This window comes from Equus caballus, chromosome 10 (assembly GCF_041296265.1).
Source record: "Equus caballus isolate H_3958 breed thoroughbred chromosome 10, TB-T2T, whole genome shotgun sequence".
In the NCBI taxonomy this organism is placed as follows: domain Eukaryota; kingdom Metazoa; phylum Chordata; class Mammalia; order Perissodactyla; family Equidae; genus Equus; species Equus caballus.
In genome coordinates, this window is record NC_091693.1 from 16,572,131 (window position 1) to 16,599,940 (window position 27,810).

Below are 27,810 nucleotides of genomic sequence, written 5' to 3' on the forward strand. Positions count from 1 at the left end.
GTGAGGCTGTGGGTTGGTGTGGGATTGTGGGATGATGGTGTGCGATCCTGCGTGTAACTGTGTGACCGTGCATGACGGGGGGATGGTAGCATCTCGGTGTGACATGTGTGTGACGATATGTGACTTGTGAGTGCGGGTGAGGCCGTGATGGAGAGTTGTGTGTCTGTAAGACCGTGGCACTGGGCGTGACTGTGTGAGTGAGGGTGTTGGTGCGACAGTGTGACAGCGGGAGCTTGTGAGAGTGTGTGCCTTAGTGACAGTCGGGGAATGTGTGTCGCTGGGACGGGCCTGGATTCTGTAGTTGATGGTGTGAAGTGTGCGAGACGATGCGTGGGAGCGTTAACGCATGTGCCTGTGTAACATTGTGCGTGACATTCAGACTGTGCCATTAAGGGATTATATGACCGTGAGGAACCATGTAACTGTGTGCCTTTATTGAACTGACGCAACAATCATTCTTTGAGTTTCTGCTCTGTGCCCAAACCTGTGCTGAGTGACTCTGGGGACCCGGTGGGGACCGAGATGCCCTGGCGCCGTCCTCCCAGGGCAATCAGGCTGGTTTCGGGGAGACAGACGGTGTTTGTGACGTGACCCACTGATGGTATGATGGACACTGCATCACCAGGACTGTGGGAAGCTGTGACTGTGTTCCTGTGTGAGTGGAGGAGTCCACGCCCCTGGCATGTGGCTGTGTGTCGCCGTGGTTGACCACCCACCTGTGGGTGAGAGGCTCTGGCTCTCTGGATGTGACCGTGGATTGTTCGACTGTGAACGAACCTGAGGATCATGTTCTGTGTGATTCTGTGCCCTGCCTCTCTGTGGCTCAGAGCACGGGGCTGCGTGTGACACTGGGCGTGGCCGTGTGACTGTGGCTGTGTGTGCGATGGCTGGGTGGGACAATGTGAGAGACTGTGCCCTCGGTAGGGGGGGTCCTTGGGACGATGACTGCGTGACTGCTCTCCCATGTGACCTCGAGTGCCTGTGACACTCACACGCGACTGGCCCCCTCTCTGGGTCTCTGCCCCAGAGCTCCCCCCCCCCCCCCCCCCCCCCCGCCTGTTCCCTGGCCCGCCCTGGCCCCGCCCCCTCCCACCACCCCAGCTGTCACCTCTTCCAGAGCCCAGGCAGGCAGTGGAGGCAACAGCAGAGGCAGCCACGCCAGGAGCGAGAGCAGGGCTGGGGACAGGTAAGGGCTCCCCCAATCCCAGCCCGTTCCCCCTGCCCCCTTGTCCCCCACAAGTCTCCGGGTCCCTCTCTCTCTGTTTCTTAGCCCATGCCTTGGTCCCTCTGTCTCTCTGTGCCCACAGTCTCTAGACTCCTTTCCGTCTCTTGGTATCTCTGTCTCCATGTCTCCCTCCACGTCTCTATCTTTTCTTTGTCTCGTAGCTCACGTTATTTCTCCATCTTTTGGTCTCTGGTCTCTTGCTGTGTGTCTCATTCAGTCTCCATTTCTCTCAGTCTCTGTATGTCTGTCTGAGGCCTCTCTGACTCCCTGTCTGTCTTTCCCCAGCTCCCTTTGATCTTCCCTGCTTCTGCCTTGTCCTCCACACTGCACGGTGAAGTGGGGTGGGGGGGGGGGCGCTTAGACCGATTTCCAGACATCGAGGCCCCTGCAGACCTAAGCCCAGGGTCTGACGCCTCTCGAGTCCCTAAGGAGAGGGTTGTCCCATTGATTCTGGGCCTTATACACAGGGGGAAAGTTTTAAAAGGTCGGGTTCCCACGGCGATTTGAAAACTCTTTGGGCTCAGAGAGTGGAAACTCCCAGGGTCATTTTAAGCTCCGTGCCTCACGGTCTCTGTGTCCTCCTCTCCGAGGCCGGCCCCAGGTCCCCCGCAGTCCCTAGGTCTAGACTCCGGGGGACATTAGCGCTTCGGCCCAGCGCCGCTCTAGGGCAACCCAACCGCGCCCTCTGCAAACAGCCCCTTCCGCCGCCGCTCCCCCAGCAACGGTGGGGGCCGGGCCCAGGAGTCACGTGTTGGATCCCGGCCTCGCCCACTCCTCACGCTCCCCACTCCCCCGTCCCCAAATCATCGCGCGTGGGGGCGGGGGGCTTCCTCCGAGTCCACTCATACGAACCCAGGGAGCCAGGTGGCGCCGGGGCTGGGGGGCGGAGGGCGGAGGCTCCTGACTCTGTTCTTGAACCCTTCAGGCCGGACTGGGACTGTCCCCGCGTGACCAGACCCTTGGCCCCCCATGCCCCGCCGCCCTCAAGATGCCGACCTGTCCGCCCTGGCGGCTGCTTCTGCTGCTCTTGCTGTGGGGGCTGCTGCTCGGGAGGGCGGAGGTGAGGACCCGCGGAGCCACAGGAAGTCAAGGCGAGGTCTGGGGACCGTTTTAAGTCTCCCCCTAAGGCAAAGAGAGTTTTAAGACAGCCCCGCTTGACCAGATTCAAGTTTTGAGGGTTGTTTCCCGACCCTCCTCTTTCTCCCGCAAATCCTCCTGATGCTTCCCAGCCACTCACTCCCTCCTCTCATTTTCCTGAAGGTTTTCAGTCCCCCACAGCAGCTCCCCTGGTGGTTTCTAGGCACCCCTCAAGACTTAGAAGAGGTTTCTAAGCCACTCAGGACTCCTGGGCAAAACAGACAGCCCCTCCAAGTCCCTCTAGGGTGTTTGTGGCCACACGAACCATCCTGCCTGGGAGCGGGGGTCGCTGGGGTGGGGGTGGTCCTCCCTTCTGTCTCTCCGTAGACGGGCCCTGAGGGGCAGACGGCGGGGGAGCTGTACCGGCGCTGGGAACGGTACCGCAGGGAATGCCAGGAGACACTGGAGGCCGCGGAGCCCCCAGCAGGTGTGACTGGGAAGGGGGTGGGCTGCGGCTGGGAGGGGTGGGCTTGGGGCGGGCCTAGGACTGACGAGCGGGGCTTGAAGTCTACGGTGGACGTGGGCCGGATCGGGGAGGCCTGTGCGGGGAGGACTTGGCCTGGATGGGAAGACCTACACTCAGTGCGGGACAGGGGCGCAACTCGGGTTAGCTGGAAAAGCCCGAGAGGTGGCTTGAAATGGGCGGAGTCTTGGGTGGGGCTGCGCCAGGTGGGTGGGGCTGCGCCAGGTGGGTGGGGCCTGGAGTGGATGCGAAGGGGCGGGGTTATGGGCGGAGCCTAGGAAGGGGCTCGCCGCGTGGGAAGCATCTGCCATGGGAATTTGCTTGGTGGGAGGAGCCCAGATTCGGGCTCGGAGAGTGGGCGGGGCCCTGGGTCTGGTGGGAGGAACTGTGGCGGAGCAGGGACCGGCCCACCCCGGGTGGGCGGGGCCAGGGCGGGGCTTGGGCCTAGAAGGCGGAGCCCCCTGGGGCGCGCGGTGCAGGAGATCCACTCCACGTCTGGCTCTCACGCCCACCCCCCAGGCCTCGCCTGCAACCGGTCCTTCGACATGTATGTCTGCTGGGACTACGCTGCACCCAACGCCACTGCCCGTGCATCCTGCCCCTGGTACCTGCCCTGGCACCGCCATGGTGAGGTGCCCCCTGGATCCCAGGCCCTCGAGACGCAAACAGTTCCTAACCCTTGTCCCAGACGCCACTGCCCCGCAGCTCACCTACACGCCGTCTCCAGCTCCTCCCTGTCCGGCTGCGTGTCTCCTCCCGCCTGCCCAACCCTGGCTGGGTCCTGCCTCTGTCACGTAAAGCCCCTTCTCTGTCTGTATATCTCTCTGAGGACCACCCGGTTCTTATTTTCTCTCCTTTTCACGGGGCTGTCTATCTCTAGGCGTCTTGATCTTCCCTGCCTACCGAGCTATGTGGCCTGGGGTAGCTTATTTAATTTCTTTATGCCTCGATTTCCTCATCTGTAAAATGGGGTTTATGATAGTGCCAATTTCATAGTCTTGTTATGAATATTAAATTAAGAAGTGTAAAATGCTGTGTAAGGGTTTATCATCATCATCATTGTCATCATCACTTTGGCTCTCTCTCTCTCTCTCTGCCCTTGTCTCATATTTTGCCTTTCTGTCTCCATCTCTCTGTTTCTGTCTGCCTCTCATCCCCTCCCTTGTTTCCGCACAGTGGCCACAGGTTTTGTCCTCCGCCAATGTGGCAGTGATGGCCAATGGGAACCTTGGAGAGACCATTCTCAGTGTGAGAACCCAGAGATGAACGGAGCCTTTCAGGTAAGAAGAGGTGAGGAATTCCAGTTAGGATGTCCAGGGAGAGGTGAAAAGGCAGCAGCCTCTGGCTGATTCTGAAGCCTCTTGTATAGTTCAAGACTACTGTTCAGGTTCCAAGTGATGGAAACTCAATTCAGACTTGCCTGATGGAAAAAGAAAGAGAAATGTATCAGCTTCTGTGATTGAAAAGTATAAGACTACAGCTTCAGGCACAGTTGGATATAGGTGCTCAAATGATATGGTTGGGTATCTCTTTGTCTCTCACCCTATTGTGCTCTGGTTTTCTCTGTGCTGGTCTCACCTTTTCCATGGGGTGGAAAAGATAGCCCCATTAGCACCAGGCTCATATCCCACCAACCAAAACTGCGAGGAGACTGAGTTTTGTTCTCAATAGCTCCAACCTAATGCCCCAGGACTGACTCTCATTGGTCTGGTTTGGGTCATATGCCCATCTTGAACTGTGCATGTGTGTGAGATAGAATGCTCTGATTGGCTGGTCACATACCCAGCACTCGAGCTGCGGGATGGAGTCAGCCCCATTCCAACAAGGGTAGGTGGATCCCCAAGAGAAAATTGGGGTACTGGGCATGAACAAAGAGCAGATGCCCTTCCAGCCCCTCTCTGGCCCTGGGGGCAAGAGCTGAGCCCTGTTCCCGTGTCCTCCCCTCCCAGGAGCAAAGGCTGACCTTGGAGCGGCTGCAGGTCGTGTACACCGTCGGTTACTCCGTGTCCCTTGCCGCACTGCTGCTCGCCCTGCTCATCTTGAGTTTTTTCAGGTGGGCCCCCCAGCCCTGAGCGGTGGCAGCAGACACTGGGCCTCATTTTGCCCAGGCACCACCAGCAACAGGCATCCAATGGTGGTTCCGTGGGAAGGACTGGGCGGGGGGGGGGGGGGCCGGCGTGGTTAAGGGGCTTTGTGCGGCTGAGGCCAGGTCTCCAGGGGTCCCCAGACTGCCCCCCAACCCCCCAGGCGTCTGCACTGCACACGGAACCACATCCACATCAACCTGTTCACATCGTTCATGCTGCGGGCAGCGGCGATCCTTACGCGAGACCGCCTGCTACCTCCTCCCGGCCCTTACCCCGGGGACCAGCCCCCTGCCCTGTGGAACCAGGTGAGCAGCACCTCTCTCTTCCTCAAATTGGGACTCTGCCTCCCCTGCTGGGGCCACGATGTCCCCAGTCCCTTTCCCGCTTCTTACGCTATCAACAGTTTCTCTCTCTTGACCCCTCCAGACACATAGGGAGAGGGACCTTCCCAGCGCAGCCTCCCCCGTCCTTGAACTCTCCGGCCCCATCACCTCCTTTACTGGAATTTTCCATCCCCTTTCTCTTTATCTCACCCATTCCTGGACTTTCTCTCCAGTGAGAGAAGCCCCCTGCTGGAGGCGAGGCAGTGACAGGACGGCAGAAGCTAACTGGTGGGGGAACTTAGTAGAAACCACTTGGTTACTGGGAGACAAGGTGGGAGAGACTAGAGGCTGGGGGCAGAATCAGAAAAACTATCTGGTAGCAAATTGGCCCACAGCAACAATTAGGAAGCCACGAGGTGGGAGAGGCCACCGGCTGGCGGGAGAGTGGGCGATGAGAAGGGAGAAAGAAACCTTTTGATAGGTGGAGTAATTTTCAATTCTTAGGAGATGAGGTGGGAGAGGCCATATGGGGGGGGGGGGCTAAGCGGGAACTCTGATAGCAAGATGGGAGTTAATTGTTAAAGAGGATAGAGTGGGAGGGTTCATATAGCGGAAGGTAACAGGGAGAGAGAAACCAACCGGGGTGAGAGGACAACCAGGTGGAGGAAGGCTCGAGGACACCCGGGGAGGCCCTGACTGCCCCTTCCCTCTGCCTGGCGACCCTCTAGGCGCTAGCTGCCTGCCGCACCGCCCAGATCGTGACCCAGTACTGCGTGGGTGCCAACTACACGTGGCTGCTGGTGGAGGGCATCTACCTGCACAGCCTCCTGGTGCTTGTGGGACGCTCCGAGGAGGGCCACTTCCACTGTTACCTGCTCCTCGGCTGGGGTGAGCCCCGACCCTGTCCCCTGCCCGGCGCGTGCGCCTCCGATGCCCCCACTACCCTGCTGGTCTACCTCAGGGGGTCTCCTCCCCTCTCTAGGCTTCTGCTTCCCCACCCTGGCGGGGCAGTTCCGCGGGTCTTGGGCCTGGCGGGGCCCGTGCGCGCGCTGACGGCTGCGGCGGGGTTGGGGGGCGGGGGTCGGGGTCTGCGCAGGGGCCCCCGCGCTTTTCGTCATTCCCTGGGTGATCGTCAGGTACCTGTACGAGAACACGCAGTGAGTCGCCGGGGTCGGGGCGGGGCCTGGGAGGTGGGGGGAGCTCCGAGGGACGTGGGCGGGGTTTGCTGGCCACGTGGGGCGGTGCTGCTGGCGCCCAGGGGCTGGGAGGGGACGTGGTGGGGGTCTGAAGGACTGGGGAGCTTGGAAAGATTGTGTTCGCGGATTCCTGGAAGGGGCGGGATGAGGGCGGGGCCTGGATGGTAACAGGCGGGGTTAAAGGGATGTGGGTGTGGCGCTAAGGGCGGGGGCGGGGCCTGGGGAGGGAATGCGCGCGTTCCGGTGAGTCCGGGGGATTTTTCTCTCTTAGCTCTACTCCCCCTCCCCTAGGTGCTGGGAACGGAACGACGTCAAGGCCATTTGGTGGATCATACGCACCCCTATCCTCATGACCATCTTGGTACGGCCAGCCCCGCCTCCTCCAGGTCTTCCTCGGGGATTTCTCATCCTAAGCGGGGCGCCACCCTCTGCTCCCCAGGACGGGATCCGGGCTGCCTCAGCCTCTGTCTCTCCTCGCAGATTAACTTCCTCATCTTCATCCGCATTCTTGGCATCCTGGTGTCCAAGCTGAGGACGCGGCAGATGCGCTGCCCCGACTACCGGCTGAGGTGAGGGAGGGCGGTGGGGGCGGAGGGGAAGGGGGCTGGGTGCGAGATGGGGGACCCGGGTCCGCGGGAGCACTGCCACCCTCTCCCCGCAGGCTGGCTCGCTCCACGCTGACGCTCGTGCCCTTGCTGGGCGTGCACGAGGTGGTGTTTGCTCCCCTGACGGAGGAACAGGCCCGTGGCGCCCTGCGCTTCGCCAAGCTCGGCTTTGAGATCTTCCTCAGCTCCTTCCAGGTGCTCAGGCGGGGGCAGGGGCTCCACCCCTCGACCTTGGCCTCCTCCCCAGAGGGACACGTGGCCGCAGTCATCCTCTGGCGCAGCCACTGAATGGGGTGTGAGGATGGGATTGTGTGCGTTCATCCTACACAAAATCCTGAGCTAGCGCTGTCCAGGGCGGGGCGAGCAGCGGGAAGAAGGACAGGAGATGGGGCAGCATCCCCATCACTGCCTCCTGGTGAAGATCGGGGGCTTCGAGGCCAGGAGGGGCTGGGGCCAAATTCGCGCCTGTCACTTCCTGTCTCTGTGGCCTTCGCCTCAGGCTTGGAGCTATGAGAGGTGCCTAAGGTGCAAAATGTAAAAAGGTGCTCGCTCCAAAGTTCCAGGCCAACCCTGCCCTTCCTTGCCCTGCCCTAGTCCCCAAGCTGCTTTACCTTGTTGGGCCTCAGTTTGCTCATCTCTAAAGTGAGGGCAATACCAGTCTCACCTCACAAGGCTGTTCATTCATGAAATTCAGCAAACATCCATCGGACACTTAACTATGTGCCAAGAACTCTTCTAGGCATACTGTGGGGATAGAGCCGAGAACCAAATGGTCCCTGCCCTCAGGTGGGAGACAGACACTAAACACGCTACATAAGTAAAATATACGCAATGCCAGATGTGCCTAGAGGGGGGAAAAAGGAAGAAAATAGAGGTGAGGAGCAGATAAAGGGTGGGCTTCTAGACGCAGGGTCAGGGAAGGCCTGGCTGAGAAGACATAGGAGCAGAGACCCCACAAAGGACAGGGAACAAGCCAGGCAGATCCCTGGGGAAAATGTTCCAGGAAGAGAAACACCATGTGCGAGGTCCCTGAGGCAGGAGAGGGTACTGTCATGATGGGGGAAGGCCAGCATGCCTGAAGCAGGGGGAGCCAGCGGGAGCAAGGGGGACAGAGGACAGAGGTACCACGGCCGCCCTTTGGGCTAAGTGAGGACTGTGGCTCTTTCTCCGAGGAAAGCAGGAGCCCCCGGAGGACGCTGAGCAGAGGGACACGATCTGAGTTAGATTTTCATAGGATCATGAAAAGTAATAATAAGATATTATCTTAATAATACTGCATAGGGTCCGGCCCGGTGGCGCAGCGGTTAAGTTTGCAGGTTCCGCTTTGGAGGCCCGGGGTTCGTCGGTTCAGATCCTGAGTGCGGACATGGCACCGCTTGGCAAGCCGTGCTGTGGCAGGCATCCCACATATAAAGTAGAGGAAGATGGGCATGATGTTAGCTCAGGGCCAGTCTTCCTCAGCAAAAAGAGGAGGATTGGCAGCGGATGTTAGCTCAGGGCTAATCTTCCTCAAAATAATAATAATAAAAACCCATATAAATAATTGATTTGTATGAATTTATCAAGTAATGTATTAATTATACATATTTTATATTCATTTAAATTACATGTAAAACGTATAAATTTATACAAATGTAAAACTTATTATTGATTAAAATTAATTTAACATATTAAATAATGTTATAATACGACTAAGAAAAAGATTTAACGCTATTTGCCAGGCTCTGTAGCTTCTTGCATACTATTCATGCTTCTGTTCTCACAACCACCCACTGTATTACCCATTTTCCAGATGAAGAAACTGAGGCACAGAGGGGCTAAGCAGCTTGCCCCGGTTGGGAAGAAAGTGGGGAGTGGTTATCACACGCAGGCAGCCCACCTCCAGGGTGCCCGGTTCTTAAACTCCAGCCCTGATTACGCAGCAAATCGGCCAGAGCGAGGGGGGAGCCAGGAGCCAGGGAGAAGGTGACTGTTCGAGTCTAGGCCCCGGGTGGCGGCAGCCAAGGTGGTTTGGGGCCTGCCCGGGGTCCCGGATCACTGGGTGCGTGTTTCCAATCCTGGCCCCGCCCCCGATTTACCTTGTGCCCGGTCTGGCAGGGCTTCCTGGTCAGCATCCTCTACTGCTTCATCAACAAGGAGGTAGGGAGCCCTCCCTCTGGCGGCCGCGCAGGGAACTGAGCGCCCGGCGCCGCCTCTGAGCGCCGGCCCGTTGCAGGTGCAGTCGGAGATCCGCCGTGGCTGGCACCGCTGCCGCCTGCGCCGCAGCCTGGACGAGGAGCCGCGCCAGCCCCCGGAGCGCGCCTTCCGGACCCTGCCCGAGGGCCCCGGCCCCGGCCGGGTCGCCAGCGGCCGCGCTCTGTCCTCGGGGACCCTCCCGGGGCCTGGGGATGAGGCCAGCCCGGTCTTGGAAAGTTACTGCTAGGGAGCAGTGTTCAGTTAGCACATATTCATTGAGCGCCTACTGTGTACCGGGCCTGGTGTGGAGGGCGCTGGGGAAATGGGGTGGGGGGAGGAAACAAAAGACAAGGTTCCTGTTCTCCTAGAGATCATAGCTGAGTAAAGGAATCAGACCGTGAAAACAAAACGTTAAGTTATGTATACATGCTGTGGAATGGCTTAGGAAGAAAAATTACAAGCAGGCCTAGGGCGGTCCGGGAGGGCATCTCCGAGGAGGTGTCATTTAAGCCATGCCTGGAAGAGGTGAAGGAGACAGCTTTGGGAAGAATCAGTGGACAAGATTCTAGGCAGAAGGACCTAGCATCTGCAAAGGCCCTGGGGCAGCTTGGCCATGTCTGAGGAACAGAGAGGTGGTCTGCGTGGCTGGAGTGGGATAAGTCAGAGCCAACAGATGGAGAGGGAGAAGTGGGCAGGGGCACAAGAGTTGGGATTTTATTCCAGGTGTGTTGTAGATTCTTAGCGGGAGCATCTTCTGGGCTAATTTTTTTTTTTTTAAAGATTGGCACCTGAGCTAACAACTGTTGCCAATCTTCTTTTTTTTTTTTTTCCTGCTTTTTCTCCCCCAAATCCCCCCAGTATATAGTTGTATATTTTTTAGTTGTGGGTCCTTCTAGTTGTGGCATGTGGGACGCCGCCTCACCATGGTCTGATGAGCGGTGCCATGTCCGCGCCCAGGGTCCGAACCAGTGAAACCCTGGGCCGCCGAAGCAGAGCGAGCGAACTTAACCACTCGGCCACGGGGCCAGCCCCTGGGCTAATGTTTTCAACAGATCCCTCTGTCTACCCTCGAGGGGCAGAGATTATTAGGGGCAGGGGTGGAAGCTGGGGCCCAGTGAGGATACTGCGCAGAGGAGGTGAAGGTGGCCGGACCAGGGTTGCGGCCACGTGGGGCGTGAATCTGTTGGATCCTGGGGCTATTGGAAAGGTCAAACTCAGGATTTGCTGATGGATCGTATGAACCAAGCGTAGCAAGAAGTCAAGGAAGATTTCTGGGTTTGGGATGGAGAGAGAAAAGACAGGGAGCTCGGCTTCAGGGTGGGCAGAACCGTGTGCCCTGTGGACATGTTCAGCTGGGAGGAAGGGTCTGGAGCCCACGGGAGAGGGAGAGTTGGAGACAGAGATGGGACAGCACTGGGGTCCAGAGAGCATTCCGTGTGTAGACATAAACACGGGCCGTTCCTGGCAGGCCTCGGAGCTGAAACCTACACCCAGAGAGGCCAGGGCCATGGCTAGCTGGGGGTGTGAACACACAGCCCCGCCTCTGGGGGGGTCCCTGGGAACTGGGAGAATTAGGGGGGAACGCCGACAGCCTCATGGTGGCTGGACCACCTGTACACACCCAAGACCCTCCCTCCAAAAACCTCCCCCACTCAGATACACTTAGACTCAGTTAGCCCCGGGTATCGTCTTATTTCCCTCGGCGTCCCCAGCTCTCTGGATACGGCCCGGAGCAGCTGAACTCAGAGTCCTTTCCAGGCTGTGGCCCCTGGGTGGGTGGGGAGCCCAAGGCAGGGCCCTTGTAAATAAAGCAGGAGAAACAGTTGTGTTTTTGGTTGTGTTTTTGCGTATGGGGTGGGAGAATCTTCTTGGCCAGGCCATAAGGGAAATGACTGCGTGGCTGGGTGTCTGTGGGGGCCTTGCACCCTCTGGAGGGTAGCGCTGCTCATCTTCAGCCCCGTGTCGCCACAACACTGATGTCACACTGCCGCTGTCCCCCCGCCCAAGAGAAGCCCCAATTGGGAATGTTCCCGGGATCTCCTGACACTTAACTATTTGCAGTGTGTACAATTAAAATCATGTGTGTGTGCGCCAGACATTTGCTGAGGGCTGCTTCTCTCAAACGGCGGTGTGGGAATAGCAGAGCTGCAGGAAGCAACCTGCTTCAGATCTTAGCTGTATGACCTGGGGACAACTTCCAACCTTTCTGTGCCCCAGTTTCCACTTCTGGAAAATGGCTGTAACGATGGTACCTACATCCTCGGGCTGCCTGATTCCAAGGGGCTCCTCTTAGGACGCTCTGGAAAGCACTTGGGCAGTGGGGTGGGGGGAGAGGGGAGGAAGGAAGTCCGACTGATGCCAAACAGGGTGCAGGGCTGGCATCTGCCGCCAGCCTGCCAGGGAGGGAAAGCAATTCCCATTTCCCGGGGAGGAAGAGTCAACAATGGAGGCGGAGGGAGACATCAGGGCCGCGACTCCAGGGCTTGTGCTGTCCTTACTCCTGCACAAGAGCCAATCCCCAGGGCAGTTTCCACAACAGCACCATCGCCCCGCTTAACAGATTAGGATCCTGTGGCCCCATCCTGCTCCCTGACGGTCAAGACTGCTCACGAGGCCCTGGCTCCCTACGTTTGAAAGCGGCTCCATTGTTTCCTGAGTGACCCTGGGAAAGTCACTTACCCTCTCTGGGCCTGAGCTGTCTCATCTGTAAAATGGGATGGTTCTAGCATCGCCCCCTCAGATGGTGGTTCCAGTTAGATGCGGACCACTCAGTGAACGTGTGCCTTTAAAACCTCACAGCGTGGGCCTGTGTCAGGCCTTCCCTGCTGCAGGGGCCCCAAGCTGTCGCTAATGGGCTCATGGGGTAACTCAGGCTGTGCCTTCCACAGCTCAGTGTGTCGGACATCTCATTTGATCCTGACCTCAGGCCCGCGAACTCCGGCACCTGCCTGGCATTTGGCCCTGTCTGAGAACAGAGACAGAACAGAAGAGAGAGACGCAGGGGGCGGGAGGGAGGGTGACGTGGGCACATAGAGCAAGACGGATCTTCCCTAAGCGCCCCCAATAAGTAAGCCCCCCTTCCGCACCTCCATCTCCCCATGTTCGTCAGAGAATTTCTCCCAAGGGTAATTAAGTTGTGACTTGAGGGCGGCCGAGCTCAGGGGATAAGCCCCAGGCTCAGGAACAGGGTGGGTATGAATGACAGCATCACCATGCTGGCTGGGTACCGCTGGGGGCGTGCCACCACCGCCGGGCCTCAGTTCCCTCCTCTGGACAGGGAGGTAATAAAGAACAGCGCCTGCTCAGAGCTGTTGGGAGGAAGTTCGAACAGCACGGAGCCCAGGGCCTGGCACCCTGTCAGCTCCCCGGGGCTCAGCCACAGTCACCGTCGGTTCTGGGCACCGACCGCTCTACCCGGGCATCTCCTGTCCATGAGGGCCGTCAGGAGCCGTCCCGGGCACGGCTGTGTCCCCAGCATTGCAGCACAGGGCTGGGCCTGGAGGAGGCGCCTGGTGGACTGTTTGCTGATTGCACAAATGGAAAAGAAGACTGAAAGAAAAGACTGAGACTGACTGATGGAGAGAGAGGCAGGAAGAAGGAAGAGAGAGTGACGCCAAGAAGCTAGAAAAGATTAAAACAGGAGAGAGAGCAGAAGCTCTCTCCATCCAACCCATTCGCTTCACAGACGGGGAAAGCGAGGCCTGGAGGGGCAGACGGGGCCTCGTCACCTGCTCAGAGAGGTCCTGACCCAGCGTGTGCTGGGCCCCACGCCCAGCTGCCTTCCTCCCGCGAGTCAGCCCCCCTCACCAGGCCCTGGGAAGAGACAGGTACCACTAAAAAAAAACACAGGACTTTATTATTCCCATCACAAAGGGCACGGCTTCGCAGGATAGGGAGCGAGTTCCGACGGCGGGGAGGGGCCCTACTTGCCCGCGATGAGCGGGTTCCGCAGGACCACGATGACCGAGTCCCCGCGCAGGAACATCTTGGAGATGTAGCGGTCCTTGTTGACCGGCTTGGACTTCTTCTTGCCCTTGCCGCTCTTGGGAACCTCAGTCCACATCTCCTTCACGTTCTCCAGCACCATGTTGCAGTGCCTGGGGGGAGGCAGCGGGAGTGAGGCGGGCGCCTTCTGACAGCCCTCATCTGACACCCCACTCCAGCAGCGCGGCCTGGGCAAGGGACCTCACCCCCGTGCCTCAGTTTCTTCCTGTCTAAAATGGGGACAATCCTGGTACCTGCCTCCTAGTTGGTGTGAAGATTCAATGAACTGATACAGCATTTTCGTAAAGGACTTAGAACAGGGCCTGGCACAGGGTAAAGGGGAATGAAATGGTTCTGCTTGGGCCTTTTCTAAAACTCCGAGTACTTCTGGAGACATCAGCAAAGGGGCGGGTCTCTCCAGAGACCCAGAGGCCCCTGGCGCCTGAGGCGGTCTCCACTGCCATGCTTGGTCCCTGTCTTCAGGGTGCCAGGTGGGAAAGGATGACAGCCTGCATTAGCTCGCGCAACAGACGCTTGCAATGACCTCGAGATGCTGTCCCTGCCCTCGGGGGGTCTGCACCCATGCCAGTGAGGGGAGAATGCGAAGGGTTAGCAGGGAGACCTGTAAGATCCTGTCAGGTGGTGGTAACCGCGACGAAGACAAATGAAAGGTAAAGGGATAAAAGGATATAGGGAAACTTTACCCAGTGGTGAGAAAAAAAGAAAAATGTCAAGAAGAACAAGGAAGCTCTGTGCCTCGCTACGGAGTGACCTCCAGGAGGTCCTGTTGAGTGAAAAAGGCAAGGTGGGGAACGGTGGGCCTGGAAAGTCATCTTTGCCTGTGTGAGGAAGACTGTCGCTGAGCCAACATCCATGCCCATCTTCCCCTATTCCATGTGGGACGCCGCCACAGCGTGGCTTGATGAGCGGTGCTAGGTCCACGCCCGGGATCTAGGCCTGCGAACCCCAGGCCACCCAAGTGGAGTGCCATGAACTTAACCACTCACCCACGGGGCTGGCCCCAAAAGTTATCTTTTAGGGGAAAAAAAGAGGTTGTAGAAGTGTACATTCTGCTCAATACAGAATCCTGAGAAGATGCCTAGAGATCGGGGGGCAGTGGGCCGGCCTAGGCAGACTGGGGATGAGCCGGATGGAAACTTCTCCCTGGTCTGTTATTACTGTCTTTGGAATCATTAGAATCTATTACCAATGCAGAGAAAATAAATTAAAGAAAACAAAAACGGTGTACGAATACGGAAAACAATTCTGCGGTATATGAAGTGAAAAGGCCAGTGTAAAACTGTGTGGTATGCCATTAGCGGTGATTTTAAAATAAACAAACAAGAAGCACCCTCCCTATCTGTAGGGATGCTGTCCTGCTCACGTACTCCTTCTGGGAGGAGACTCCCGCTGTGAGCCATGCGGGGTCCCTGGGGAGGGCCACCGGGGGCCGGAGAGGAAAGACTTGCTCTTCAACCGGGGCCTTTTGTATCTTTCCGATTTTGCCTCAATGGCCTGCACTGCGCACTCAGGAAAGTGACATAAGTAATTAAGTAACTAAATAAGGGGAGGCAGGTTAGGGACGCCTTGGCGGACTTGCACACCTGAGAAGCACTTACCGTGTTCCCAGGCCTCAGCTAAGCGCTTTCCAAGCCTCAACCTGTCAACCTGCACTGCATCCCGCCCCCAGGAGGGAAACACCTGTGTCACCTCCAGAGCTGGAAAAGGAACCCAGCGGGACGAAGGGGCTCAGCCAAGGTCACACATTTTGGAAACGCCAGGGCCCGTGTCTGGATCCAGGTCCGTCTGGCGGCTCGTGCCCGCCCTTCCTGTGGCTCTTGCTCTTGTTTTACTCAAGAGGACACTGGGGCGCAGGGGGCAAGGCTCGTTCACGGTCACATAACAGCTAGTGGCAGAAACGTTCTAGAATTAGGCCTCACCACACGACCGTGGGGAAGTCAGCACTAACCAGATGCTAACGAAAGGCTGCACGTTTTATGTTTGCCGAGCATTTATCGCGTGTTTGGTACTGACCTAAGCATTCTTCATACATAATACCATTTAATCCCCACCACTGTTCTGTAAGCGGTATTACTGTGATGCACATTTCGCAGAGAGGGAAACTGAGGCCCAGAGAGGAAAAATCCCTTGCTGTGCCCTCTGGCTGAAACACTCAGATGCTAGCTTGCTCCTTCATTTTATTCGATTTGTCCGCTGTTGCCTCTTCTGAGGGGGCCTCTCTGATTACCCCCACCCTATTACCTTCACTCTTTATAGAGCTGATCATCGTGTCTTTACGACACATTATTTATGTGCTTGCTACTGGCTTCCCTGCCTACAGCATAAGCTCCCTGAGTCTAGGACCCATGTTTGTTTTAGTCATTGCTGTATTTCCAGAGCCGAAAACAGTACCTGGCTTGGGTGGACGCTCTGATTATGTCATAACTGTGAAAAAGGATTAAAAGCACCCTGTGTGCCAGAGGCTGGACTTCTAATGACTACTACACTTCACCTACATCAAGTCATTGAATCTCTGCCACCACGTTTACTGCCACTGTATGGATGAGATAAAGTCACTTGTGGAAGGACACATGGCTGCTAAGAGGCAGAGTTGGGACGGGGGGAATCAAGGAGGACTGGCTCCCAAGTGCCTGGCCATAACCACTGTGCTTCACTGCCGGGGGGGGGGGGCAACAAGAGACAGTCACACCTCGGGGCTTGAAGATGCTATGCCCCGGTCTTCTGAGAAGCCTTTGGTTCAGGCTCCTCCTCACCGTGCAGCTGGGAGTGCTTCTCCAGGCCCGGACACCCCCCAGACCCAGGCGCTCACCTGTCAAAGGCCTTCACACGGCCCAGGAGCTTCTTGTTGTTGCGGCAGTTAATGAGCACTTGCGTGTTGTTCTTGACCGACTGCGTGAGCACGGACAGCGGGCCCGTGTTAAACTCCTCTTCCTCCCGCTTCTGCAGCTCCTCCGGGGTCATCTCACTCTTGGGCTTGTTGAGGAGGCTCCTGAGTGGGCAATTATGGAACCCATAAGTGACAGGGCCTGGGGCTGGAGCATGGGTGGTCACGCCTTGTGCTCAGGTGTCCCGAACCTTGCCAACAGACCCACCCTCCCCCTCAGTCTCCTGCTTGACATCACTATCAGGCTGCCTAATCGACATTTCCAACCTTGCACGTCTTAGGCTGGGCTCCAGATCTCCCAACCACCCCAATCTACTCTATCCACAGCCTTCCTCATCTGTTGATGGCAGCTCCATCCTTCTAGCTCTTTAAGCAAAAACTCTGAGGTCATGGAGGCCGGCTCCGTGGCCGACTGGATAAGTTCGCGCACTCTGCTTCAGTGGCCCAGGGTTTCACCATTCAGATCCTGGGCGCGGACCTAGCACCGGTCATCAGGCCATGCCGAGGCGGCGTCCCACATAGCAGAGCCAGAAGGACCTACAACTAGAATATACAACTACGTACTGGGGGGCTTTGGGGAGAAGAAGAAAAAGAAGGAAAAAAAAAAAAGTTGGCAACAGATGTTAGCTCAGGTGCCAATCTTTAAAAAAATAAAGACAACACTCTGAGGTCATCTTTCTCTCACATCCCACATTCAATCTGTCGGCAAATCCCGTCATCGGCCTTTAAAATCTATCCGAAATCGGACCATTTCTCACCACAGCCTAAACCTCCATCATCTCCCTTCGAGTCTTCCTGGTCCCCTTGCCTCCACCCATGCTCCCCAACAGTCTGATGTCCAGAGACTCAAGTCATATCATCTCACTCTTCAAAACCCTCCGACGGCTCCCATCTCAGTGGAAAAAGTAAAATCCAAAGTTTTTACAGTGCCCTACATCTGCCCCCTTCTTTCAGCCTGTTCCAGCCACAGTGGCCTCGTGGATGGTTCCTGAAAATATGAGGCCAACGTTCATCCTGGCCCTCTGCCTGGACACCTCCCCAGGCATCTCTGTGGTTCACTCTCTCACTTTCTTCAGGTCTTTGTCCAAGTGTTGCCTCCTCCATGTATCCTTCGGTGCCAGCTAAGTTACCATCTCTCAAAATTGGCATTCCCCATTGTTTTCCCCTTGCCCCATTGTTTCATTATGCACAGCCCTGGTCATCTAACGCACCATATACGTTACCTGCTTATTATCATTACATTTATTGCCTGCTTCGTCCCACCCCATAAGCTGCAGCAGGGGATTTTTTCCTGGGGAGGCGGGTAATTCACGGATGTGTCGAGAGCCCTGCCTGACACATGAGCACTCAATAAATAATTGCTAAGTGAATAAGTAAGTAAATCATTCCGGGGACTCGTCATCTGTAAAAGCCGCGAATTAGATTGCAAAGCCAACCGTCTGCAGCTCACATGATCCGGGTGAAGTCCCCTACTTCAAACCGTTATTCCTACGAGCCCACACTTCCTTCTCCCGGGTTCTTTATTCGTAAAATCGCTGCCCCTTAACACGCATCTCAACAAGACTAAGTCTTTGGGAACCCACAGCCCGTTATGTGATACACCTGTCCCCTCTCCCCGACTCAGGAGCCGTCAAAGGCCCCGCGCCCGTTCGCAAACTCATCAGGAGAGAAGGACGCCGCTTCACCGGTAAAATCTCAGGCCCCGTCCTCCGCTCTGCCCATCCCCTTCCACCTGTAAGTGCTCAAATTTACACCCTCAGCCCCACTCCCGCCGCCTAAGCCTGGCCCGGGCTCACATGGTGGCGGTGGCTGCGCTCTCAAGTCACTCGCGTTTCCTCCGCGTTGCTTCTGCCTCTGAAGACAGAGCGGGAGGCGGGACTTCCGCTTCCGGCGGCCCACTTCCGTAGGCGCCTGCGCAAACCCAACCAGCGGGTGGGGGCGTGGCCTGTTGCCATAGCGACCCGCGCCAGCCCTGCGCCGCGGTCGGGGAAGAGCCTCGTGTCGGGGTTCCAGCCCATTCGGGACCGTAACGAGCAGATGTTCACGACCGTGGAGAGGAAAACAGAGCGGGTTCGACCCATACCATTTTGTCGTAGGACGGCACAGGTTGAAGAAGGGAAAGGACACGCCATTTCCAAATGCCCGCCCGCCCTGCCTTCAGGGGCGTGGCCTCCGCTAAGCCAATCCGCTCCTCGCTTCGGGGATGGACTCCGCCCCTTTTCCTTCGGGGGCGGGTCATTTACGCGTCTATTGATCTTTCCGACTCCGCGTAACCAATCCGTTGCCTCCATCGGGAGGGGGCGTGGACCTGCGCCCGGGAGGTCGAATATTTTCCGTGATCAAACGCTTCTCATTGGCTTCCCCTCCTCCGCTGAGGCGGAGTCTTCCCCGTTTCGCGCTCCCTTTTGGGTTGTGCCACCCTGCGGGGAACCAACCCCAAAGCCCCAGGGACACAGGGAGGCGTGTCCTCAGGACGAGAATCCCCATTGGCTTCGCGGCTCGCGGGAGGGTGGGATGGGGCAGCCGCTCTTGGGGTTCATTGGTCCGCCGATTTCACGGGGTGGGACTTGGCTGGGCCTAAATTCTATCCGCGGTCCCGGACCGGTTTTAGGGCGAAGCTGCCATGCGTTCCGGGGGCCGCGGGCGGACCCGGCTACGGCTCGGAGACCGCGGCCTCTTGGAGCCCCCCTCACCGCCCAAGCGCCGCCTGCTGCCGCGGGCGCAGCTGTTGCCCCTGCTGCTGCTGCTGCTGGCCGTGGCCTGGGCGCTCTACACCATCTGGGGCGGCTGGCACCGCCGGACCGAGGAGCCGCTGCAGGGCCGGGAGCTGCGGGTGAGGCCGGGCGGGGGCGCAGGCAGCGCGGGGGCCCGCATTCCCCGCCTCCCCTTCCCTAAGGTCTCAGGTTCACGTGGCTTTTTCATATGGCCCTAGCCGCAGGTGCCAGGGTCTCTGTCCTTAGATCGCATGCCCCTTGCCAATGGAATGAAGCTTCGGGCTTGTTCTGTAATAGTGGCTCCCCTTTAAGAGGAAGAGTCTGGGGTAATAAGACTGAGAGTTCTGGGTTCTAATCCTAAAGTCAGCTCTTTGGAAGAGTCCCTTCTCGCTGGGCCTCGATTTCCCAATCAGGATTAGGGTGGGCTAGACCGGATGGGCTTGGAGGGACTTTTCCCAAGTCTAGAATTTGTCCTAGGAAAACCTCCGATGCTGGAGGCAGCGATTTGGGAGAGGACCCGGGGCTTCTTAGGGGCGACGGCGCCCGGGGTAGGGTCGGAACGGGGGTTGCTCTCATGCTCTGCTCTTTTCTGCCCCATCCCACCCCTCTCCCAAGGGCACGTTGGTTGGAAACCTGCCCGAAGCCCGGCTGCGGAGGGTGGTGGGGCAACTGGACCCAGAGCGCCTCTGGAACGCTTACCTGCGCCCCCTGCTGGTTGTACGGACCCCGGGCAGCCCGGGCAATCTCCAAGTCAGAAAGGTAAACGGCTCCACCTCCAACCCGACACGCAGCCTGCCATGGAAAGGGAAATAGGGAAATAGGGAAATTCCGCCTAAGAACCCAAAGCGGCTAAGAGGCTGCTCTCTGTACTGCCCCACCAAAAGCGTACTATGTGCTAGGCACGAGCAACCGCCCTATGAGGTGGGTACCAATGTGATCTTCGTTGTGCAGATGGGGAAACTGAGGTCCAGAGCAGTTCGGCATCTTGCCCAAATCCCACAGCTAATAAATAGTATACTTAGGGTTTCGACCCAAACAGGTTAGATCCAGAGCTGGTGCCTTAACATCACTGTATTGCTTCCCAGAAAGCATCGAGAGACATTTGAATCCTGCCTGAGTTCAAATCCCACCTCAGCCACGTGGAGTGTGACCTTGGACTAGTTTCTTAACCTCTCTGTGCCTGTTTCCTTATCTGCAAAACGGAGCCATTGACAGTCCCTACCCCAGAGGGTTCCTAGTGCTATTGAAGAGTGAGCTGAGATTAGTCTTGTTGGCATCAAGAGGAGGGTCACCCCACCCCTGGCACCCAGTAGGTACTCAGCAGAAGTGTGTTAAGGGGACGATTTAAAGCGAAGTGGGGCTTGCGAGTCAGCCTGACCGCTCTGCTAGGCTCAGGTCACGTGGCCCTTCTCCCCGGTCCCCGCCCACCCTCCTGCCTCTCTCTTGCCACTAGTTCCTGGAGGCCACGCTGCGGGCCCTGACTGCAGGCTGGCATGTGGAGCTGGACCCCTTCACGGCCTCGACGCCCCTGGGGCCCCTGGACTTTGGCAACGTGGTGGCCACACTGGACCCAGGGGCTGCCCGTCACCTAACCCTCGCCTGCCATTATGACTCCAAGCTCTTCCCATCTGGGGCGGCCCCCTTCGTGGGGGCCACAGATTCGGCAGTGCCTTGCGCCCTGCTGCTGGAGCTGGTCCAAGCCCTCGACTTGGAGTTGAGCAGAGCCAAGAATCAGGTGAGGAGTTGGGGGAAGGGTGGGAGTGGGGGGTAGTGGCTGCCTCTGCCTTGGCCCACGCCACCAACCTTCCTCTCCTGGTTTCATCTTCCTGCCTCCAGTCCACACACAAAGCCACAGGCATCTTTCCACCTTCTGAATGTCACATCCTGTCCCTCCTCTTCCTAAAACTCTCCCATGGCTTCTACCTTGTTCCACGCATAAGCCAGAATCCTCATAGTGGCCCACGAGGTGTGCCCTGTTACCTCTAGTCTCATCTCCTCCCTCTCGCCCTTCACTCAATCCACGCTAGCCATTCACCTCCTCTGTGTTCCTCAAACCTGCAAAATTCACTCCTACCACAGGGCATTTGCACTTGCTATTTGCTCTGCCCAGTGTCCCTGTAAGAAAGCCCAAGCTCCCTGGCCCTTGCTGACCCCTCAGGCCTTTGCTCAACCCTGTCTGGCCCCAGCCCTTGTCCATGTTGCCTCCCTGACTGGGAACACTCTTCCCTCTGCTCCACTTTGCGTGGCGACCTCCCACTCCCCCTGCACGCAAACATCCCTTCCAAACAGCCCCGACGTGCTTCCGGAGCCAGGTTCTCTTCCACCCCTTCCTATGCTCTCAGGACCCTGTAGTTCTTGGAAGCGTCGGTCCCAACTGAATTTCACTGGTCACGTGATTATTCATTGGTAGGTCTGTCTCTTTTGCTAAACAAGCTTGGGGAATAACAACGATAATCAGAGCCAACCCCGATTTAGTGACTGTATGCCCGGCACTGTTCGAGGACCTGGATTTGAATCCTGCCCTATGACTAGAACTGTTAGGGACCCCGTTTCTACATAAGGAAACTGACGCTTCCAGGAGTTAGTGACTTACCCACGGCTGCTCGGCTATGCAGTGGCTGAGCCTGGATTTGAACCCCGGCAGTCTGGCTCAGAGCCCATACCTTTGGCCGGTTTGCCCCCTTCGGCTGTGCAGGTGGGCAGGAAATGTGGGTGGGTTGAGGCGAGGGCTGGCCCTGAGCTGGCCCTGACCACCGGCTCCCACAGGCGGCCCCGGTGACCCTGCAGCTGCTCTTCCTGGATGGGGAGGAGGCGCTGAAGGAGTGGGGACCCAAGGACTCCCTCTATGGCTCCCGGCACCTGGCCCAGCTCATGGAGTCTGCGCCCCACAGTCCTGGCCCCACCAGGATCCACGCCATCGTAAGACCAGGGCCCCACTGGGTTCCGGCGAGGTGGGGAGAGGGTGAAGCGAGGTTGGCGGCATCCCGCCTGGCCTCTGCAGTCCTGGCCTCTCTTCCTAGGAGCTCTTTATGCTTCTTGATCTCCTGGGAGCCCCCAACCCCACCTTCTACAGTCACTTCCCACGCACGGCCCGCTGGTTCCATCGGCTGAGGAGCATCGGTAGGTGAAGGTGGAGGCAGGCACCAGCCTGGGGTGCGGGAGGCAGGCCGGGGCGGGGCAGGCACCTGTCCTCTGAGGGGTCCTCCAGCCTTCCTTCTACCTCGCTAGTCTCTAAGGCACTAGGGCAGAAACATAGGATGCCCCACAGCGGTCAAGGGCAGTGATGACCAACGTGGGCTCAGGGGCCAGACAGTCTGGCTTCGAATCCCAGCTCTGCCTCTTCCCAGCTGTGTAAACCTGGGCAAGCGGCTTCCTCTCCCCGAGCCTCCACTTCCTGTCTGTAAAATGGACGTGGTGGGAACGATCATCGGGGACCTCCCTAGACTCAGAGGGATTAATTGAGCTCGGGAACACAGTAGGCCCGCAGTAGGGGTAACTGACACTCATTCTTGTTGGCGTGATCAGCGCTCTACCCCCAGGGCCCCTGCCCTCCTCTGATTGGTGAGCAGGGGGACCTTTGACGCTGAGGGGCTGACCCTTGCCCTGTAATCCCCGCCTCCTCCAGAGAAGCGCCTGCACCGTTTGAACCTGCTACAGTCTCATCCCCACGAAGTGATGTACTTCCAGCCCGGGGAGCCCTTCAGCTCCGTGGAGGACGACCACGTCCCCTTCCTCCGCCGAGGTACTTGCTGGGGGCGTGGGGGGCAGGGGTCCAAGGGAGCCGCGGATGGGACCTGGCCCTGCCCCTTCCCCTGGTGGCGAGTGGCTTAACCCCTTTGTGCCTCGATTTCCTCATCCGTAGAACGTGGGTAATAATAGTCCCCGTCTCCGAGTTGTTGGTAGAGGATTGAGCGTGTTCACACCTGTAAAGAGCTGGGCGCGGTGCCCGGACATAATCGTTTGAGCCTCCATGATCGCGGTTTCTTCCGGCTCTTGCCTTTCAAGGCCCCGGCAGGCCAGCAGAATCGCCCGAGGAGCTTCGGGAAATGTCCCGTCACGTTTCAGCCCTACTGAACTGCAGTCGTGGACCCCTGTGTTATTGTGACAAAACTCCCAGATGATTCTGCTGTACAGCCGGGTTCAGATCACAGGTTTCAGCATCAGACAGGTCTGGGTTCTAGGATCTGCAATTTACCACTGGTCGACCTAAGGCAAATTACTTAGCCTCTCTGAGCCCCCGTTTCTTCTGGAAGAAGAGGTAGAAACATACACACACATATCTAAGTGTATATTCATCATCGCCAAGTGGGTGAGAATTAGATGAGGTATATAAAAGTCCCATCTTCACAGTGCTTGCATATGTTAAGTGCTAAAAACTTTTTAAATTTTTACTCTATAAATTACGCATTCAACAAATATGCATTCCTTACTTCTTATTTATTTATTTGTTTGTTTTTGGTGGGGAAGATTGGCCCTGAGCTAACATCTGTTGCCAATCTTTTTTTTCCTTCTTCTTCTTCTCCCCAAAGCCCCCCAGTGCATAGTTGTATATCCTAGTTGTGGGTCCTTCTGGCTCTGCTGTGTGGGACACCACCTCAGTGTGGCCTGATGAGAGGTGCTAGGTCCATGCTCAGGATCCAAACCGGTGAAACCCTAGGCTGCTGAAGCGGAGCGCGTGAACTCAACCACTCAGTCATGGGGCCAGCCCCCAATCCTCTATTTTGTATATGGGACGCTGCCACAGCATAGCTCAATGAGTGGTGTGTAGGTCCGTGCCCGGGATCTGAACCTGTGAACCCCAGGCCGCTAAAGCAGAGCATGCGAACGTAGTCACTCCGCCACCAGGCTGGCCCCGCGTTCCTTACTTCTTTATTGGTTCACTCGGTGAATACTTCCCAAGGCGGGTACTGAGCTAGGCGGCAGGGATACGGTGATGGCCATAATCCACTTGGCTCCTGTCTGGTGGGGGCAGATATTTAGCAAATCTGGACAAACACAAAGGGAAGTGCTCGGAGGACGGGAAGGCAATGTAGTGCCGGGGCTCAGGGCACAGACTTTGGAGACAGGCGGCCTGGGTTCATATTCTGACCACTGTTTACTGGAGGCGGACTCTTAGGCAAATCACTCTGTCTGCCTCTGTGCCTCGGTATTTACATCTGTAAAATGGGGGTATGTACAGCACCCACCTTAAAGGATTATTATATGGATAAAATGGGGTGTATGTGTGTGTGCGAGTGTGATGTATCGGCCTGGAATAGAACAAGTACTGTCTAAGTGCTAACTGTGAGTAAAGAAGAGAAAAAGAGCTTAATAACGTATACCGGGTGAGAGGGTCAAAGACATCTTTCCCTTCTTCTGGTCTTTCCATAATCCATTGAGGTTTTTTTTTTTAAAGATTGGCACCTGAGCTAACATCTGTTGCCAATCTTTTTTTTTCTTCTTCTCCCCAAAACCCCCAATTACGTAGTTGCATATTCTAGTTCTAGGTCCTTCTGGCTCTGCTGTGTGGGATGCCGCCTCAGCGTGGCCTGACTGCGCCCAGGAGCCAAACTACTGAAACCCTGGGCCGCCGAAGCGGAGCGTGCAAACTTAACCACTCGGCCACAGGGCCGGCCCCCATTAAGTTTTGAGTTTCTCTAATTTGTGTTATGAAAACAGTAGATATACTGGAATATGTATTTTAAGCTAACATGTTGCCCTCACACACTTAAAACCATCAGTCAGAGTTCAAGTGCCAGAACAGAGTATCTTCTTGGGGGAGTGGCGGAGGGATGAGGCAAGGGTCCCGAGGCTCCTGGGTCAGCCGTGGGCCTGACTGAGTCTGCTCTCTCTCCCACAGGGGTCCCGGTGCTCCACCTCATCTCCACGCCCTTCCCCTCCGTCTGGCACACGCCGGACGACTCTGAGGCCAACCTGCACCCACCCACGGTCCACAACCTGAGCCGCATCCTCGCCGTGTTCCTGGCGGAATACCTGGGGCTCTAGCCTGCCTGGCTGACTCTGGAGAAGCGCCCAGCAGGGCACGTGCCAAGGGCACCTGGAGCCAACAGAGCTCAGGCTGGGCCCGCCTGGGGTGTGCTGGCTGGTCCTGCTTAATACCTTCGGCTCTGCTTGGGCTGTGATTGGAAGACCCTCTTTCCTTTGACTATCTCAAGCTGCCACTCTTCAAAGATATGAAAGAGACCAGCGTGGGGTGAGCGCCAAAGGAATCAGAGGTTGGCCCCTGCCCTGAGGGAGATGCTTGGGCGGAAAGTTTGCAGGGGCCAAATGCTGTTCTGTTTTGGTCAGCAAACCAAGGACTGGCATCTGGACCAGCAGTACCACCCAACCAAATGAATTCTCTGTGGCCCATGTTCTTGTGTCAGTTCGCTCTCCAGAATGGCAGCCTTACTAATGCACCGGTCCGAAACTAACTCCCCCTTGGATGTGCCCCGTGTGGCCCAAAGAGGATGCGCTCGTAAGAGGGAACAGAGGACATGGAAGCCGATACTTGGGAACTCTAGATTCTGCCAGATCCAATGAGCATTAAACCAGTGTTTCTGGAAAACGTCTTCTACAGAACTGGCACAAATAGGTGTTGCATGAAAAAGGGGATCGAAAAAGCAGGGTGAAACAACTTTAAATGAATTTCTTCATTGCACAATAGGAATTTCCAAGAGTAAGATGGAGAATGCAGTGTTTTCTCAAAGTATTTCTCACCATGGAACCCCTTTATTGGGAAGCACCTCACAGAACTAGGGTGCCTCAGAAGATACTTTGGGAAACACTGAGTTTTGACAGTTTGTGTGCACTTAGGGTAGGAATGGGTAAGACAGACCTAGATTCACTGCAAACTAGTTACACCAAACCATCTTTTCCCTTTCAGCTGTGGGGACAGCAGTACGAGATGGTGGGTGTAACAGCAACTCTAGTGATGGCCTGAGGAATTATTTCCCAACTCTAATTTTCAAACTTAACCAGGGTGCTTATTAAAGAATGCAGACTCCCATGGAGCTGGCCCAGTGGGGTAGTGGTTACATGCTGCAGCCTGGGGTTCATGGGTTCCCATCCTGGGTATGGACCTAGTATCACTCAAGCCACACTCTGGTGGCATCCCACATAAAACGGAGGAAGATGGGCACAGATGTTAGCCCAGCAACAATCTTCCTCAGGCAAAAAGAGGAAGATTGGCAACAGATGTTAGCTCAGGGCCAATCTTCCTCACCAAAAAAAAAAAAAAAAAAAAAAAGTAGACTCCCATTCGGGGGGGTGGGGCAGGGGTAGGGACCTACTGAATCAGAACCCCAGGGAGGGGCTGGGACTCTGTAACAAGCACCTGAGGAAGACTCATGATCAGCAAAGTTTAGGACATGCTTTCCCTAAGGATACAGTTTGGTGCGTTTGCAGCAGCTTAGCAGCCCACTCTGAAGAAAACCATGAAACGGAGGGCGCCTAGCAAGGGGGTCATGCGGGGCTCTGTGCCTGCTGATCTGGGGACCTGGCACCTGGGAGGCAGCAGGGTTGCCAGGCTAGGACAGAGGGTTACTAGGTAGTCACTGAGCATTTGCCTTCCAAGCTAACTCAAGGCTGGAGGAGACTCAAGAGAACTCACAAGCTGAAAGTCAGGATATCAAGTAAGAGAAGAGAAGGTCCTCGATTCAATTCTTCCACAGTAGCTGACATTTATTGGCACCTACTATGTGCCAGGTCCCACGCGCACTTTATATGTGTCAGCTCATTAATCTCCCCCCACATCCTGAGGTCGGCAGTTTCCGGTGCTCATTTTGCAAATGCAGTGGTTAGGGCTGAGAATGATGAAGCCGCTGCTCAGAGCGCCCGGGTGCTCATGCACAGCTGTGCTCCAAACCCCATGTCCTACCTCCCTTCCAAACACCACCTGTGCTGGACCAACAGATCATCGACCAAAAGTCACTGCTGCAGAGGTTTTCAACGGGCTGCCAGTTAGAGTGGGGCTGGGGCAGGGCACTTAGAGGTGGACTTGGCCGGAAGTCCAGAGTCCAGAAAGGGAAGTGACATTCATCAACAGTTGGGGTGGTGAGGGTCTCAAACCACAGGGACAGTTCCTATTTCTTCTTGTGTGGCAGGCATGGGGCCAAGGACTTAAAAGCACACCGTGTCCCCTTAGCCTCAGAACCATCCCAGAAGCAGGTGAGACCATCACCTCGTTAGCAGCGGGAAGCAGGTTGGTCAGTTACATCCCTGGCCCCTAGGCCTCCTTGCATGACATCTTGCTTGCGTGCTACACACCAGGACTGGGCAAGGGGCCTGATGGACATTCTCTGCTTGAATTTGGGGTAGGGATTGTGAGCCCCATTTTACAGGTGAGGCTGCTGATCCTTGGCAAGGCCATCTCCCAAACTTGGGCTCCCCCCAGCTTCACGCTATGAAGGTGCCACTTGGTGTATCTGACGAGCACAACTGTTGAGCACTCTACATGTGATGTCTCTCAGTCTTTTGAGAAAACGTCAGTATTTGCATTTTTCAGATTAAGAAACAGAGCTTCACAGCGACAATCTTCCTCAAGCAAAAAGAGGATGATTGGCAACAGATGTTAGCTCAGGGCCAATCTTCCTCAGCAAAAAAAAAGAAAAGAAAAGAAAAGAAACTGAGCTTCAGAGAAATCAATTGCGGAAGATCACATAGCTAGACACTCAGTGCAGTGTGTCTAGGTGTACGTTTTATTTTATTTATCCTGCTTATGACTCATGGCACTGATTAATCTTTGACCAGTCTGGACTTTGCAACTGTTGTGTCTTTAAATATTATCTTTGCACCATTTGCTCTTCTCATTCTAGAATGCCAATTAATGTGTTCACTTATCTCACTCTATCCTCTACAACCTTTCGTATTTCGTATTTTCTCAGGTCTTTTTTTTTCTTGTTTTTGTCTCTGTGCTACTTTTTGGATTTAGCTCTAGTTCAATAAATCTCTCTTCAGCCGTGTCTAATTTGCTGTTAGCCCAATCATTGAGTTTTTACTTTGGTTATTGTACGTCT

The 27,810-nt window shown here is 56.3% G+C and overlaps 3 protein-coding genes across 6 annotated transcripts; 2 read left to right on the plus strand and 1 right to left on the minus strand.

Annotated features, from left to right (window-relative positions):
- Window positions 1-655: 655 nt before the first annotated feature.
- On the plus strand, window positions 656-11,036 carry GIPR (gastric inhibitory polypeptide receptor). 4 transcript variants are annotated; one of them, XM_001917029.5, is made up of 14 exons: window positions 656-1,186; window positions 2,151-2,285; window positions 2,690-2,789; window positions 3,345-3,452; window positions 4,002-4,105; window positions 4,775-4,878; window positions 5,073-5,217; window positions 5,964-6,123; window positions 6,332-6,392; window positions 6,723-6,792; window positions 6,912-7,000; window positions 7,093-7,231; window positions 9,134-9,175; window positions 9,252-11,036. In XM_001917029.5, the coding sequence occupies exons 2-14, from the start codon at window positions 2,214-2,216 to the stop codon at window positions 9,456-9,458; spliced, it is 1,401 nt and encodes a 466-aa protein (XP_001917064.3). In that variant the 5' UTR covers window positions 656-1,186; window positions 2,151-2,213; the 3' UTR covers window positions 9,459-11,036. The 4 variants fall into 4 exon arrangements, with proteins under 4 accessions (XP_001917064.3, XP_070079134.1, XP_070079135.1 ...); XM_070223033.1 differs by having other exon boundaries at window positions 1,064-1,186; window positions 2,151-2,321; XM_070223034.1 differs by lacking the exon at window positions 9,134-9,175 and having other exon boundaries at window positions 1,064-1,186; window positions 2,151-2,321.
- A 2,009-nt stretch (window positions 11,037-13,045) lies between these two features.
- On the minus strand, window positions 13,046-18,009 carry SNRPD2 (small nuclear ribonucleoprotein D2 polypeptide). Its single transcript, XM_001502749.6, has 3 exons — window positions 17,897-18,009; window positions 16,026-16,205; window positions 13,046-13,308 (listed from the first exon to the last, which is right to left on the minus strand). Coding segments are annotated over exons 1-3 (357 nt in total). The 5' UTR covers window positions 17,899-18,009; the 3' UTR covers window positions 13,046-13,133.
- Window positions 18,010-18,063: 54 nt separating this feature from the next.
- Window positions 18,064-27,761, plus strand: QPCTL (glutaminyl-peptide cyclotransferase like). The gene is made up of 7 exons (XM_001917247.5): window positions 18,064-18,933; window positions 19,430-19,573; window positions 20,268-20,549; window positions 21,581-21,733; window positions 21,835-21,934; window positions 22,440-22,556; window positions 24,654-27,761. The coding sequence occupies exons 1-7, from the start codon at window positions 18,724-18,726 to the stop codon at window positions 24,797-24,799; spliced, it is 1,152 nt and encodes a 383-aa protein (XP_001917282.1). The 5' UTR covers window positions 18,064-18,723; the 3' UTR covers window positions 24,800-27,761.
- The last annotated feature ends 49 nt before the right edge of the window (window positions 27,762-27,810 follow it).